Source organism: Theropithecus gelada, chromosome 2, assembly GCF_003255815.1.
Source record: "Theropithecus gelada isolate Dixy chromosome 2, Tgel_1.0, whole genome shotgun sequence".
In the NCBI taxonomy this organism is placed as follows: Eukaryota; Metazoa; Chordata; class Mammalia; order Primates; family Cercopithecidae; genus Theropithecus; species Theropithecus gelada.
The window spans coordinates 180,184,801-180,202,525 of NC_037669.1; the positions used below are offsets into that span (position 1 = coordinate 180,184,801).

The 17,725-nt window shown below is 36.8% G+C and overlaps 1 protein-coding gene across 8 annotated transcripts in view; it reads right to left on the bottom strand.

Moving 5' to 3' along the window:
• Nucleotides 1–17,725, bottom strand: part of CLASP2 (cytoplasmic linker associated protein 2) — a 223,624-nt gene that overhangs the window by 111,644 nt on the left and 94,255 nt on the right. For all 8 annotated transcript variants that reach the window (XM_025375041.1, XM_025375040.1, XM_025375039.1 and 5 more), the window contains 6 exons: nt 16,433–16,568; nt 8,573–8,643; nt 5,182–5,241; nt 4,030–4,107; nt 3,229–3,396; nt 765–820 (listed from right to left, as the gene is read on the bottom strand). In XM_025375041.1, the coding sequence (XP_025230826.1) occupies nt 765–820; nt 3,229–3,396; nt 4,030–4,107; nt 5,182–5,241; nt 8,573–8,643; nt 16,433–16,568 (569 nt within the window). The remainder of the gene's footprint in view (nt 1–764; nt 821–3,228; nt 3,397–4,029; nt 4,108–5,181; nt 5,242–8,572; nt 8,644–16,432; nt 16,569–17,725) is intronic.

Consider the following 17,725-nt stretch of genomic DNA (forward strand, 5'->3'; position numbering starts at 1 on the left):
CAGGACTGTCTTGTAGATGAAGAGATTATGTTTAGGACTGATTTATGCAAAGGAAGCACTATACAAGATAAATAGAAGGCAGCAGTATCATTTTTTACTATAAGAAAAATACAAGAAAAACTAGTCCAGGAGTAGAGATATTAAAAAATTAATGGAGGTTCTGCCACTCTGTGGAAATGCAAATTAAGTCATTCAATTTCTGGTCTTTAGATTTTCAGTTTTTTATTTTTATTTATTTATTTATTTTTTGAGATGGAGTCTCGCTCTGTCACCCAGGCTGGAGTGCAGTGGTGCGATCTCGACTCACTGCAACCTCCACCTCCTGGGTTCAAGCGATTCTCCTGCCTCAGCCTCCTGAGTAGCTGGGATTATGGGCATGTGCCACCATGTCCGGCTAATTTTTGTGTTTTTAGTAGAGATGGGGTTTCCCCATGTTGGCCAGTCTGGTCAGGAGTTTTATAAACTGTGAGTTATGACCCATTAATAAGCTGTAAAATCAACTGAGTGCATCATGAGAAGCCATTATGAAGAAATGAAACAACTGAAAGCAGAGTGCATCACAAGTAAGAGAAAGTATGGCTTCCTGCAACTTTGGGTTATATTATGTATGTATACATGTATACATATACAGGTAAAGTTCATTATGTGTGATACCGGGTTACCATGTAAAATGATCTTCTCACTATGGAGCACATCAAAAGAGTTTGAAGGCTACTGTTTTAAAGATAAAATAGGTTATAACTCTTACTTAAAGAGAAAATTACCTCTTCCAGCCACAGTTGATGGATTTGCTGTAGACCATTTGGAAGAAAAAGGGCGACTGCAAGGTATAAAAAATGCTTTTAGTAAGAAGACAATTTAACATTCCTCTGATAAAAACCAATAAAATACTACTGAATTTTGTGGAAAGTTGAGAAGTATTTCTTTCTTATTTTTATTTTTCTGAGACAAAGCCTTGCTGTGTCACCCAGGCTAAAGTATAGTGCCACAATCATGGTTCACTGCAGTCTTGACCTCCCCAACTCAAGTGATTATCCCACCTCAATCTCTCAACTTTACTGGGACTGCAGGTGCATGCCACCAAGCATGGCTAATTTTTAAATTTTTAACAGAGATCGGGTTTCCCTATGTTTCCCAGGCTGGTCTCAAACTCCTGAGCTCAAGTGTGATCCTCCTACCTCAGCCTCCCAAAGTGCTGGAATTATATGTGTGAACCACCATGCCTAGCTGGTACTTCTAATTTTAACTCTCCTTTTACAAATCGCATTAGAACAGTTCCTCCCAATCATCATATATCAATGGTGTCTCAATTAGCTATGAAGCAAAGATAAAATACTGGCAGTGAATAAAGACTGTAAGCTCTACAGAGATAGAGATCAGGTTGCCTTTGTTCACTCTGCTCCTCAACACACATCATGGTGACCACCAAAGAGAACTCAATAACAGTACTATTATTATTCACTTGTATCCTGAGATATTTTACTTAGAAGAAGAAAGGCGTAGTGTTATCACTAGCACATAGGCAACTCAGCATAACCAAAGCCTCTCTCACCTAAGTTGTAAGGTTGTAATGTCCGTGTAATGTTTAAGCTAACATTATATTATTTTTGTAAGTGTCTCCTAAAATTGTTGTTCTCTTAGATTGAGACAGATCACTTTAAGGTTCACAGAATCTAAAGTTGTTTATGTTTTAAAATGTTATATTAGAGCAATATAAAATATCTTCCTTTAGATCCTTTGTACTCAAAATATGGTCCATGAACAAACAGCATTTAGCGTCACCTAGGAGCTTGCAAAAAATGAAAAATCTCAGGCCCCACCCCAAAATTATTGAATCAGATTCCAGATTTTACAAGATCTTCAGGTGATTCGTGTATACTTTAAAGTTTGAGCATAGTTAATAAAAAGAGAACAAAAGCAACAAAGACAGCTCATTTCAGATGAGGAACTTATCAGAAATTTAAACAGAAGTTTAAACAGAAATTTAAATAAAAGTTTAGATAGGTCATTATTCCTACAACAATTATTTTTGAAATCAGATTGTATCTACTTTTATTCTGAAAACCTACAAGAAACTGAACTTCAGTACAGTATTTGAATGACCCAGTGAGTGCCTGCTTAAATTCTGTACCCTAGGTGCCCCCTTGCCTCCCCCTGGTCCCAGTTCTGCATCAGAGTTGCCAAGGCAACCAGCAATCTTTGTGGGGGTCAAGATCCCCAAAAGAAAAAAATTACAGAGAGGATTTTTGGAGACAGAGTCTTGCTCTGTTGCCTAGACTGGAGTGCAGTGGCACGATCTCAGCTCACTGCAACCTCCGCCTCCCAGGTTCAAGCAATTCTCCTGCCTCAGCCTCCTGAGTAGCTGGGATTATAGGCACCTGCCACCATGTCTGGCTAATTTTTAGTAGAGATGGGGTTTCCCCATGTTGGCCAGGCTAGTCTCGAACTCCTGACCTCAGGTGATCCGCTCGCCTTGGCCTCCCAAAGTGCTGGGATTACAGGCATGAGCTACCATGTCTGGCCTAATTAGGCTGACATTCTCTGAGCTGCTCTTCCCTGGGGGAAATCTGCAGATACATGGCACAGGGCAAGAGGTCACGAAGATGGACAGGGCCAGTGCTAGGAAGTAGAGAAGGCATCAGGAATTTCAGCAATCTCATAGGGCCAGAGAGACAGAAAACAGGGTTACGGTTGCTAACGCAGTAAGGATTTGAGGTAGTCAACATCAAGATGAGAATGGAGTTGCAGAGAACTAAGTCAGATACTAGATAATGTTGTCCCTTGAGGGATTTCCTGAATTTTTAAGCTGTGTCAGAGGTTAAGAAGGAAAGCAGTAGAGTTTTGTTTTTTTTTTTACCAGTCACATAGTGTTGTAGAATTCTCAAGATAACTTCTGAATCTCCATTACAATTCCTCCATTAAATGGGTTATTTATTATAAGTACTATTTTTGTGGTATTAAAAAAAATGTAGTGCTTCCCAGACTTTTACAGACATAAACATATTGAAGCAAAATATGAATCATAGAACTCTTTATCCAAAGAGAAGGAATTATGCTGGCAAGCTATCCAACTCTTGAAACAGCAGACCAAAATGAGTAAGTATATTAGAGTTATCATTCTTTCAAGGCTTTAGGTGAAAGCAAACAGATATTCAAGTATCCAACTTATGAAACTTTAGGGAGTTGAGGAGAGGAAAAGACTAGTAACCATCATTTATATGACCTTACTTGAGACTTTCCTGTGAGCTGGATGAGGACCTGTCTGATTGTGGAAGAGATGCTACACTGCCAGAACTCTTTAAGTAAGTTTGAAGACTCTTCTGATAAGATGGCTCAAGGGAATTATATAATGTTTCAGCTTCACCAGGAAAGTGGTTTCTAAGACCCATATATGTCCTGTTAAAAAAAAGAAAAGCAGATGAAGTAACAGCTTTACATAATTAGACATTAACAGTAACATGTACATTCAAGAAGGATGAAGGTAAGCCTACTGGTTTTCAGCATTATCTGCTACGTATCAGGTGAACACTTTCTAAATTGAACAAGTTCCAGTGGAAAGACTGAAGGCTGTTGAGAAAAGCAGATCTCAGTCCAAAACCTGCTGTGCCACTTATGGTTTGTGTGGCCTTGGGTAAACCCCTAAGTGTCCAAATTTCAGTTGCCGTCTATGGAGATAACACTATCTTTGGAGGATCATTCTAAGGATTAGAAAATAATATATAACAAGTACCTCAAACAATATCAGGTATACAATACAAACGATAAATGACAGTTCTTTTTATTCATGATGAAAGTGAATAGGTTATGACAAAAAAAGAATACTGATGATTATACGTCAGTGGCAATATGTAGGAGGCTGTTAGATGTCTAGCACAGATGTAGTGGAGAAAAAACATTCTTAATTTTACTGGAGGGCTAGTCAAGTAAAATACTTGGACACTTCTGATATTTTCATTCTCCCAATACATTTTGTTTTTGTTTTTTTAAAAACAGATTAAACTGTCACAAAAATATACTATACTGACTTACTTTCTTGCCTCCACTCTGGCCTCAGCATCAGCATCATGAATTCCCTTTTTAATAGTTTCAACCAAGACGGCTGCATGTCTATAAAATAAAATACATTTTTAGAGTTATGATAAAGCTGTATGTTTCACCACAAATGGTACTTACTGCTTATATGTTACATATTAATTACAAATGGGTAGGCGAGGTAAATAAAAATTAATTAGTACACAATAATAAATCTAAGACCATAAGATTTTCTAATTATCTGTCCCATATGTTTTATTAATGTATGGTTTCCTTCTGACAATCCAATTACTGTAAATCTAAAAGTAATTATTTTTATATGGAATTCAGATAGTATATAAATATATAGTACCTAAATTTTTAATTTTTAATAAATTAGAGAAAAAAGAATCTTCTGTGTGGTTCCTCACTAATCTACCACTGTAGAAATGATTTGCTAAGTGTGATCAGTTGTGATCTGACCAAATTTGAATAGTAGCTGCCACAGAAGAACGCAAAGAAAACTTGAACAAATTCTATTTTTAAAAAATGAGCCTTAAGAATTCAAGAATTTTCATGAAAATGAAAAACCAGCCATATACTCAAGGTAAATACAGTATCTTCCAAGCTTCAAACTTGAAGCTAATAAGAAATATAGCCATGCAAATAGCCCGCAACCAATCAGCTGCCCACATTTTCCTCTCCTTCATTTCAGAGTTACACTAGACATTGCCCAGTATATACCTGATCAATGACATCTAACAGCTGGTGTGGAGAAACTTCCCAACAAATACCTCTTCTTAAAAATCTCTTTCCTCTGAAAGGAGGTTCCTTCCATCTTAAATCATTCATTACATGATTGATTACACTTAGGAAACTTATATCATATGACTAGAGATACATTTTTAAACTTTTGCCCAACTCAACTTGGAGTATCTTATATAACCCATTCTATTTGAGAAACCCTTACCCATCTCACAAAGAAGAAAATCATACTATTCATAGTTGTAATGAGTAAGAGGGGCACAACACCACCACAGCTTTAAAGGAAAACCAGTACAAATAACCTTCGAAGCAAAATGAGAAATAATGTAAAACCAATACCATCAACTTCTAACTAACTGGTGACAATGGGGAGGGAAGTGGGAGGAAGGAAGAGGGAATGCATACCTTTCCAACGAATGAGTCTGCCACTCTTGCAACAATAAATCTAAAAATTCAAATGAACGTCTGAAAAATAAAAGTTAAATGATAACTAAATGTTGTACTGAGAAATACATTAACACTTTCTTTTATACTACTATACTTTGTCCCCTAAATTAAAGCATAAGATATGATTTTAGATTTCTCTTTTTTTTTTTTTTTTTTGACACGGAGTTTCACTCTTGTTGCCCAGGCTGGAGTGCAATGGCGCAATCTCAGCTCACTGCAACCTCTGCCTCCAAGGTTCAAGTGATTCTCTTGTCTCGGCCTCCCAAGTAGCTGTGAATACCTAACTTACTCAGGATCCAATTACTGCTATGCTAAACAGTTCAAAAAGACTTTAAGAGTTCCCCATAATTTTAACTTAAAATGTTTGTCAAATATAAAACTTAAGGCTGGGTGCGGTGGTTCATGCCTATAATCTCAGCACTTTGGAAGGCTGAGGTGGGTGGTTCACTAGAGGTCAGGAGTTCAAGACCAGCCTGGCCAACATGGTGAAGCCTTGTCTCTATTAAAAATACAAAAATTAGCTGGGTATGGTGGTGTACTCCTGTACTCCCAGCTACTTGAGAGGTGGAGGCAAGAGAATCGCTTGAACCTGGGAGGCGGAGATCCCACAACTGTACTCCAGCCTGGGGAACAGAGTGAGAAACTGTCTCAAAAATAAATAAATAAAATGTAACAAGTTTCATTTATTAATTTAAAAATATTTATTAAACATCTATGCACTTGACAGTGAAGATATACAATAGTGATCAAGAAAGCCACAACAATCTGGATCTTTCATTTTTACACTGTTTCCTTACATATGTATGTATATGACTTTACATAAAGTTTGTGTACATTTTCTCCTAAGTCCTCTATTTCTCAGTTTCTTCAACTGTCTCATACTTGAGCTCCTCTCCTTCCTTGGCACTTGATGACACACCTTTGACTTGTATTTCTTCCTTTATTAACACTTTTTCTTCCACTTTCCCTTAAACAGATGCTCACCTGGTTGGTACCAGTATTTGCCCACTTATCTTTTTACAGTCTTTTTACTGAGGCAACATAATCTGTACTCTTAGTTCTGCCTACGAGATATAATTACCACATCTAGTCCTGTATCTCCAGCATTGGTATGTCACTTCAGCTGTCAAAGTTCCAACTAGTTTATGGATGTCTCCACATAGGCAGTGAATGTCAACTCAAACACTACACAGAAAACAACGAATTAATTCGTACCCTTTCAAATCTACTCTTTTAGCTCATATACTACAGATTAGGCAATGAGAAATGGGGAGGTTAAATTAACTTGCTCAAAGTGATAGAGCCAGGACTTAAACCCTGGCATTCTGACTCCAGAGCTCACAGTCTGAAGCACTTGACACCACTCTCCTCATCTATATTCAAAATTATCAAGTCTCATTTCTACACATGAAATATGTTTTGAATTTGTTAATTAAAAAAACCTTCAATTATCAACACAGTTCCACACAGTTCTAGTTCAGACTCTGCCTTTCTCTTCCATGAATTATAACAACTCCTACCTAATTAAACAATGCTTTTCAGTTTCTTTTCAATCACTTTCATAGCTGGAATAAAAATTAGCCTTGGACATCACCTCCTCACCAAAAATCTACAACTGTCAAAGATTCCTACTATCTACGAAATAATGTCAAAATTCCTCTTCATAACTTTCAAAGCCCTCCACACTATGATCTCAACCTACTCCCCAGCCCTCAACCAGGTTCTTTTCCCACTGAAACCTTCCATTTGTCATATGTTCTGGCCTCAGGGGCCTATCTGATGGCTCTGCAGCATATGGCATAGCTTTACATTTCTGCTTAGGTTGTACTCCACTCACTCTCCCTATAGTTAATGGATTGCTCACCATTTTTAAGGCAATTCTATGACACATCTTCTGATTTTGTCTTCTGTCACATTCTTATTTCTCCAACTACCATTTTCCTCAATGTAAGACAGGGGTCAGTTAAACTGTTCTGTAAAGGGCTGGACAGTAAATATTTTAAGCTTTGTGGACCACATACAGTCTCTGTCTCATATTCTTTACCTCCCATCCCCTACCTTTTAAATCACCCTTTAACAATGTAAAAAACACCCTTAGCATGTAGGCTGTACAAAACCAGACTGTTGGCCACATTTTATCTGCAAGCTGTTGTTTGCTGACCCCTGACATAAGACAGATGACTGAACAACTGTTGTCAAAAGTTTGAACCACTTAAAATAACAATGTCTTATTCAGCTTCTTCCTAACACAGTATTTAATTAAATATAGTTATCTAATTAAAAAAGGTAGAGTTCTTTACAATCTTCTTAAACATCAAATGTACAAATCTGTTTTTCCTAACTTTATTGTTGGCAATAGTGGTGTGAAAGTTGTCAGAATCAAAATGAAGTCACTTGTGTTACAACGCACACACACACACACACAAAATTGACAAATAGAGCTGAGGAAGGCCATTAAGGGAGAGTTCTCATGAATAAATGACTGATAACAAGAGCTATCACAAAAGACTCCAAAAAAACACAACCTGCAAAAAGGCTATCGCAACCTTACAAAAAACAAACAAACAAAAATTCTACAAGGACATCTACCCAGCAACTGCCTGTCCAGCCTCAAGTTGGCATCACCCTTGTTACTGATCCTTGTAGCCCGGGATAACTACCTCAAAATGATTATGTAACCTTCCTCATTTTTCCTTTAAAAACCTTTGTTTTCCTTTACCTCCCTGAATATGCACATAGTTTGCTATTGTATGCATATTACCACTGCAATTCTCATTCCTGCATAAATACTAATATCATTTTCTTTCAGAGAACCTCTCTGTTATTTAGGTTGACAGGTGTGACATTAAAAATTGTAGAAACCAGAGACAGAGGCAGACACTAACTGAAAGACCTGATAGGGCTATATACTCTGTTCCAAACACCGGCTATATTCTACTAGTATGTATCTTATTTAATCCTTATGTTCTATGGGTTTGACATTATTAGCTCTACTAACCTATGCAGGGACTAAGGTTCAGAGCAGTTAAATAATTGCCTAAGGTAGAACAGTCAATGGCAGTTGTAGGACTCTAGCCCAGACCTGACTCTGTATTCCTTGTTCTCTGAAAACCAAGGCAACCAGCAGCCCAAATAAACCAAAGCTTAATATGATAAAATAAGAAAAGTGGGTGGTTATAATAATCACTTCATCCCTTTTCCCTTACATGAGATATGATTAAAAAAAAAATTTTTTTTATGGTTTTCTGGAAGGCAAGAAATTAATGACCAATTCTTGCACCAGACCAATAATTAAACAATGCAGTATCAGCGCTATACTAACAACAACAACAACAAAAATTAAACTTACCTCCTCACGGGAACTGATTTTGATGTGCAATTGCTTGTTATTAAAGGTATAAGTCTGGGTACATGAGTATGCTGAAAAAGATGTTTTAGAAAAGGTTGAAAATACTACACACTTCAAGTGGTCCTTTCTTCTATTTGCCTTACATTCAAGTATTTAGTTACAGAGGACAAAAAGACCAGGTATTAGATCTGAAAGAAATTAAGACCAGTTTGGAAACGTTTTCCTGAATTAACATAATGTCATGATGATACAGTTTCAAAAGGACAGGTGTGGATATAATATGACCTAACAAAGAAAAGTTAACTGTGTAACCGCAAAGAACTGTTAGGACAATATAATTCTGGGGGAGAGGGAGCACTAAAAGAGACTGGGCATGTATTGGACACATTTTCTGAAGTACTATGGCTACTGCTGGTAAAAAATCATAATTGCAACGTCATCAAAGCAGGTAGTCGAGTGAATCTATTTCCCTAACTATTGGGAATCCACTTTGAAATGGTGCTCTTAATAGAACTTTCACTTCATTCTGGCTGAATCATCTCTCTCTAGAATTCAAGTAGAAGTTCCACAAAGACATAATCTTCTGATTTCTATTATTAATTCTTATACCCTTCTTTAGTGAAGCCAACACTAACAAGTTCATAATAGACATTAACACAAGCATACATATTTAATTCCTTAAATCTCTTGTATTCCTTCTGAGCTAATGGTACAGGCTGGGTTATCTAGGAAGCAGGCTATGAGATGGAGTTTAGCATGCAGGATATGTATTAGGAAGTGCCCTTGAAAGACAAATATCACATGTTCTCACTCATGTGGGAGATAAACAAAAGTGGATCTCATGAAGATAGAGAATAGGTTAGTCATGATCAGAGGCTAGGAAGGATAGCAGGGAGGAGGGAGGGAAAAGGGACTGATTAATAGGTATACAGTTAGAACAAATAAGATCTAGTGTTCAACAGATCAGTAGGTTGACCATGGTTAACAACAATCTATTGTACACTTCAAAATAGCTGAAAGAGAATAATTAGAATGTTCCTAGCATAAAGATAAATATTTAAGGTGATTAATTCCCTGTTACCCTAATTGGACATCTACACATATGAATGCATTAAAATATCACATATACCCCCAAAATATGTACATCCATTACATATTAATTTTTTGTTAAGTGCCCTTGGGATTACCACCTGTGGACGGGAGAAGGAAGCAGGAGTGGAGTGGGCAGAGGAAGAAATCAAACTGTGACATGGCCCAAGGCTATCTTTGCCCAAAGCCATTACGAAGCTCTAGAACTGAAACAGTCCCTCAGAATACTCTTGAATTGGTCCAAGACGGCCAAACCTTTATACTTTCACATCAATCAGTTATTGGATATGGGCAATACTGGGAAGGCGCAAGACCTTGGGAAAGGCAGCTCTCTAGCTGAAATAATCCTTTAGGAGACTGGCAGCTGAAGGCTGTCTACTAACAGTTCTCCTAGCATTGGGGAAACAAGTCTTTCATTGAAGGAAAGTGTATATGGCACAGCAGCGTTTGCCACAGCTAACTCAACCAAAATAAAAGGAAAAACATTTTTTCAGCCACTACAGAGAGAAACCATCTATAGGCTTGAAGCTGTTGAAGATGAGAATAATTCAAGAAAGTGTGCTGACATGCCTGTTAGTCAACTGTTCAATTCAGCATGGAAGGACTCTGTGGACCTGCTCCCTACAGCATCCACAAGAGCCCACTTCCCAAACATTACTGTGGAGGTAAAACCCATGGAGATCCCCTAGCTACAACAACTATAAAGGAGGTCTTACCCACCACACTCCTCTCTTTTTCTTCTAATCTCTCCGAAATCCTTAAGATGGGTTAATCACATCCATGACAGTGGCAAGGATGGAGAGACAAACTAACCTAACTACTGCTACATCATATCCGGGGGAGCTGTACCAAAGGAAAGTAAAAATTTACCTCAAATCAATTACAGATGAAGCATTCAATCAAACACTAAGAACAATTTACACTTTATTAATACAAGTTGACAACAGGAAAAAAAGCCTCTCTAAAATTAAAAAGAGAATTAGAAATTAAATACAGCAATCTAAGGAAGTATTCTTAGGAAATAAAACAAAAACAGGAGGTAATATTTAAAAATTATTGTTTTATTGGTGAGATGATAGGCTAGTACAATAACATGAAAAATGAGCAATTTGAAAACAAAGTATAAAGAGTAAAGCCTGAGAATTACAAAATGGGTACTTTCAAATAAGTAGAATTTGAAGGAATTTTTCCTGAAAATACACACAGCTGTAAGACAAAGAGACAAAGTTATTCAAAAAATGATAAATGACATTGAGGATTTCAGAATTTGTGTAACAAAAGTAACAGCAGGAAAAGATCTGAGCCAATAAGACAGAAGTACTAAATAAAGAAAAGATCCATGAAAATTAACATAAATTTAAGATAACCAATTTCAGTCCAAAATCCTTGTCCACTGTATTAAGAATAGTATTAATGAAAGACGATCAACTCCTAGACCTGCTGTGGGGAAACTCTTCACACAAAGGGACTGCCTTACAAAACTTCCTAAAGGTTGTTTGGTCGTGGTGGTGGTTGTTTTGCTATAAAATAATCAAACAGTCTCATTTTTAGAGGCAACAATAAAAAGTTAAGAAAATGGGCTGGGCATGGTGGCTCATGCCTGTGATCCCAACACTTTGGAAGGCCAAGGCAAGCGGATCGCCTCGCTTTCCCAAAGTGCTGGGATTACAGGCTTGAGCCATGAGGTCAGGAGTTTGAGACCAGCCTGACCAACATAGTGAAACCTCACCTCTACTAAAAATACAAAAATTAGCCAGGCGTGATGGTAGGTGCCTGAAAAGCCAGCTACTTGGGAGGCTGAGGCAGAAGAATAGCTTGATCTGGGAGAGGCTGCAGTGAGTGGAGATGGCGCCACTGAATTCCCCCAAGTAACAGAGCGAGACTCCGTAACAACAACAACAACAAAATTTGTGAAAGAAAAGGAAAGTGAACCTGAAGTTCAACGGTCAAATTTTTAGTCCCCATATTCTAAATTGGCAAGGAAAAGACAAATCAAAATATACAAAGATAAAAACATATATGAAAAGTGAGAAAACACTAAAGCCAAACAAGAATGACCCAGAATCAATTAAAAAAAGGGAAGCGAGAGTATAACAATAAGTGGGTCAGAAATAAAAGTAGTAAAAAACTACAGTTAATTACAGTTGCTGAAAATGAAAATATCTTTGTTAAATTTAATTCAATGGGTAAGGGAAAAAATGGCATGAATGAAATAAAATGCATACTTTTTAAAAGGCAGAGACGAGCATAACAAAGGTTTTATTCTTGACAATAAGGAACTTCTAAATTACAAAAAAAAAAAAAAAGGAAAGAAAAGCAGCACAGTGAACAGAAAGCAGACTATAAGAAAAAAAATACGATTTCAAGATAATAGTAAAAAACCTTGACCATACATAAAGTACATATATCAAGAACAGTTAGAAAAATGAAACTGACAAAATTAGAATCAGAATTTGCCAGATAAAGTAGATTTTTAAAAAAATGAGACCATAAAGAACTTGAATAATGTAAATAAAACATAAGCTAGATTTAGTGATGAACAAAGTACTCGATTCTATGCCAAAGAATTCCACATTTGTAAATGCTAACAGCCTACCTATATAAACTGATGACGGAACACAAATAAAATTTCAAGGTATTCACCAAAGAATAAATCATACAACCAAATTCCCTGATCAGAACGTCATGAAATTCAAAAATAATGACAGTAAGAACAAAAGCACCATCTGAAAATGAAAACATTATTATGCAATTCAAAGAAGTTGAAATGGAAATTACAAATGATTGAAAACATAAATAAAATGTGGTAAATTTAAATCGAGATGCTGCCAAAGCCAAACTCAGAAGAAAACCCAAAGCCTTATAATAATAAAGAAAAAGCAATGCAAATTGTCTAAAGATATACCACAAAAATCTAAAAAAATAAAATGAGCCAAAAGTTGGAAAAAAAAAAAGAAACTAAAGAATTAGAAAAATTAGGCCGGGCGCGGTGGCTCAAGCCTGTAATCCCAGCACTTTGGGAGGCCGAGACGGGCGGATCACGAGGTCAGGAGATTGAGACCATCCTGGCGAACACGGTGAAACCCCGTCTCTACTAAAAAATACAAAAAACTAGCCGGGCGAGGTGGCGGGCGCCTGTAGTCCCAGCTACTCGGGAGGCTGAGGCAGGAGAATGGTCTAAACCCGGGAGGCGGAGCTTGCAGTGAGCTGAGATCCGGCCACTGCACCCCAGCCTGGGCGACAGAGCAAGACTCTGTCTCAAAAAAAAAAAAAAAAAAAAAAAAAAGAATTAGAAAAATTAAATAATCTCACTACAACCAATGAAACTATAAATAGATGTTTATAAAGAACCCCAAATAATGCCTCTGTCAAGTATATATAAAAGAATACATAACATTCTAATAAGAAAAAGTCAGCTAGGTGCAGTAGCTCACACTTGTAATCCCAGCTTCTTGGGAGCTGAGGTGAGAGGATCACCAACATTTCAAAATAAAGATTCAAGATGCCCAGAGTCTAAAACATTGGAAATATTATTATATAATCTTAAAGACCATTAAACCCTAATAGCAGAACAATATATTAACAAAATATGCAAAACAGGAAAAAAAATTCACAAAATACTTATTCATTTAAATGAATGCCAAAATCTTACTAAACATTAGCCAACCAAATCTAGCAGTATCTTAATGTACAATGGCCGAGCAGAATTTAGTTTTTGAATGTATAATGAATAAATGAAAAAACAAAGATAATCATTTCTAAAGATATTAAAGGGCTATCTGATAAAATTCAACATCTACTCCTGATCAAAATTTAGCAAAATGTGAACAGCAGGATATTTCCATAATGTAATATACTATATCCACAGAAACCCATTAAAAATCATATTTAATTGAAGCTAAATATGATCCCACCCAATTAAGGGATAAAACAAACATTTCAATAATTCCTACTATACTTCCTTTGTTTTTTTTTTTGAGATAGAGTCTCGCTCTGTCGCCCAGGCTAGAGTGCAGTGGCACAATCTTGGCTCACTGCAACCTCCACCTCCCAGGTTCAAGCAATCCTCCTGCCTCAGCCTCCGGAGTAGCTGGGATTATAGGCATGCACCACCACGCCTGGCTAACTTTTTTGTATTTTTAGTAAAGATGGTGTTTCGCCATATTGGCCTGGCTGGTCTCGAACTCCTGACCTTGTGATCCGCCTGCCTCAGCCTCCCAAAGTGCTAGGATTACAGGCATATGCCACCGTGCCCAGCCTCTATACTTTCTGACATTGTTACAAAGGTTCTGGATTAAGGTTGTCTACAATCTTTAAAAAAAAAAAAAAAAAAAAAAAAAAAAAAAGCCTGAAATGGGAAAAAAGGACCATTTTCTAATTTAAAATATGAAAATGGTGAAAAAGAACACTTCCTGGGAAAGTAATATTATGAATAAACTTAATTTTTTTTTTTAACAGGAAAGGACAAACTGATTAAAGAAACTGAAAATACATTTAAGAAACAGACTTACGTACTTATGAAAATTTATTACACAAAACACCATTTCAAGAAAAAGCTACATTGTAATTCACCACATGCTACTAGGTCAACTGGTTTTGTATTGGGGGAAACATCAAGTTAGAAATCTATAAATCACACAAAAATTAAATCCAGTTAGATCTAAACCTAAGAAAAAAATTACAGAAGTTCTAAATGATTGAACATTTTTATGTAACTGTGAAATTGGGAAAGCTGTCTTAACTATAATAAAACCCACAAAATGAACAAGTCTCAATACTACACATTTAAAATTCTGATATGTAACAAAAGAGCTTATATAATATTTGAAGAAATGTCAGACTGTAGAAAATACCACAACATATACAACACAGAATTAATATCCTTATGATATATAAAAAGGTCTTAGAAATAAGTGAGAAAAAATGCACAGAGTATAAACTGGCAATCCATAGAATTATAGAAGGAAAAAAATAGCTAACATCCCTAATACTAGGGATGCAAAGTATAATATGAAATAATGATTATTAAATTATAAAACCCTAAAGATACTGATAAAAGACAATATTGGCAAAGGAATGGAGAAAAAGGACTCCAGGAAGAAGACTGCAAGAATAAGAATGGTGAGGATAATTATTATTATGATTATTTAATTAATTTATTTTTTTTGAGATGGCGTTTCACTCTTGTTGCCCAGGCTGGAGTGCAATGGCATGATCTCAGCTCACAACAACCTCTGCCTCCCAGGTTCAAGCGATTCTCCTGCCTCAGCCTCCCGAGTAGCTGGGATTACAGGCAGGCGCCACCACGTCTGGCTAATTTTGTATTTTTAGTAGAGATGCAGTTTCTCCGTGATGGTCAGGCTGGTCTCGAATTGGCAACCTCAGGTGATCCGCCTGCCTTGGCCTTCCAAAGTGCTGGAATTACAGGCGTGAGCTGCCGTGCCCGGCCTGGTAAGGATAATTTGATGATATATCCTTAACAGAAGACTAATTTAGACATTAAAAAGAATTACATATATGGATAAGGGACGCTACCCAAGTATATGAAGTTTAAAAAGAAGACAGGCTGGGCATGATGGCTCACGCCTGTAATCCCAACACTTTGGGAGGCTGAGGCAGGCGGATCACTTGAGGCCAGGGGTTTGAGACCAGCCTGGGCCAATGTGGTGAAACCTTGTTTCTACCAAAAATACAAAAAAATTAGCCAGGCATGGGGGTGGGTGCCTGTAGTCCCAACTACTCAGGAGGCTGAGGTGGGAAAATTGCGGGAACCCGGGAGGCAGAGGTTGCAGTGAGCCGAGATCACGCCACTGCACTCCTGCCTGGGTGACGGAGTGAGACTCTATCTCTAAATAAATAAATAAATAAGTCAAAGAATATATTATATATACTTACATGTTCTATATGTGTAGCAAATACATTTGTAAAGGCACAGAATAGAAGTTTGGAAAAGTACACATTAAATTGCTAGAGTGATTAGTAACAAAGGAATAGAATTCAAGGGGAGAGATTTGTTTTTTCAACTCTGTTCTTTTGGACTTCCTTAAGATATGAGTGAAGAGAAATACAGTCATACATAACTTAACGATCGGGATACATTCAGAGAAATCCATTAGGTGATTTCATCATAATATGAACATCATAGAGTGTACTTGCATAAACCTACATGGTATAGCCTACTCCACACCTAGGCTGTATGTTACAGCCTATTGCTCCTAGGCTACAAATCTGTAGCTGAATTACTGTACTGAATACTGTACTGAATATTACTGTACTGAATAGGATAGAGTAACACAATACTAAGTATTGTGTACCTGAACATATCCAACAGTAGTAAAGTAGTACAGATACAGTAAAAATATAATATTATAATCTTATGGGACCACTGTTGCATATGCAGCCCATCATTGACTGAAACTTTGTCAGATGGCACATAACTATATTAAAAATTTGCCTTTTATTATTTTCTGTAACACGTAACTGTAGATACGTATATGTATTCTTATGTACATGTATGTATTATATTCCATATACAAACATGTGTACTTTGCAACCCTCTAGTTCTATAATGACCATCTATGGCTTTTACTATCAGAAAAATAATTCAAAAATGATTTGCCTTTGGGGTTCAAAAAGAAACTCAGTGACTTATTTAGATACACTGAGAGAGGGGGGTGGGGTGGGGAAGGGAGAGAAAAAGGGGGAAGAAGAAGAAAGAAAAAGCCAGGGAGGCGGAGGAGGCAGCAGTGGAAAAGGAGAGAGCAAACCTACCCGAATGATAAATCTGATTGCTGCACATCCAGAAGTTGCCATGACTTTTGCACTATTGGGGACAAGATTAAAAAGTGTAGGTACAATGGCTTCAGCGCCATGATCAAACTTGTTTCCCAAAACTGTTGAAAGGTGGCTACAAAGGAAGACAAAAAGTATTTTTTTAATAGTTTAACATTAAATATAGATAGAACCATATAATTTAAAAATACTCTTTTACTGAATTAACCTAGGAATTTGTATTTTAATCAGTTGTAATGGCAGAATGGCAGAAAAACGGAAGAAAGAGAGGGAAACTTAGATACTACATATTTCCTTCTTTTCCCCATTGTTTAACTGGCAAGTCCAAAGTTGAAATCTGGCATTTTCCTCATCTCTTTGCAATAGCACTTGGAGAAGCCATTTGATTTCAGAATTTAATTATTAACTCTAAGGACACATCAGGTGAAATAATCAGCTCTGATGGTTCTGACCTTTGGTCTTGATCCAGGAGATACTTCCATTTTGATGATCCATTATCAATCTTAAATTCAGCATATTTTTACAAACAAGTTCAACATCTTACTCAAATCAATGCTCCTCAAGATGTTCTTTATTTCTATTAATAGTATCACCCCTTTTTTAGTCATAAATACTCCCTTACTTCTTTGGAGTAGGATTTCCAAATCCGCAGTCAAAAATACAACTCTACCATATCTTATTGGGTGATCTTTAGGACATCTGACTTCTCTTTCCAATTGTGTAGTTAAACAACTAAATCAGCCTTTAATTGCATGATTTTAGTTAAAACACTTAGGAGGGATATGGTAACCACTCAAAGTGCCAACAATTTTGCAATACTGGTTAATTTTTATATATTTATATCTTACTGAAAATACATGGTTGGGATAGAGTTAGCTCCAATAATTCAGGTTCTTGATTCCAGGAGCTCAGATTTAGACCCATGTACATTTATGTACATAGACCTATGCTGTTACAGTATTAGTTTCCTAATGTCTGAACTCACAGGCAAAAAGGATCCTCAAACGAAAAGCAGGGAGGTGTGGATATGTTTGGATGTTGTCTTCCTTTAAAGAGCATGAGTTTTACTTTGGTAGACAAGTAATGTACTTGAGAATCAGCTTGATCTTTATAAGCTTGTTGGGAGAGGCAGAGTCTAGAGATGCCTTACTTTAGAACTGGTTTAGTACTATTCCTATGCAATGGCCTTTCTGGGGTTTCTACTGACTGCCTTGGGTGTTCACCAAGGTTTTTCCATTCTGATTGGTCAGATCTTAAACCTCTCCTATCCCT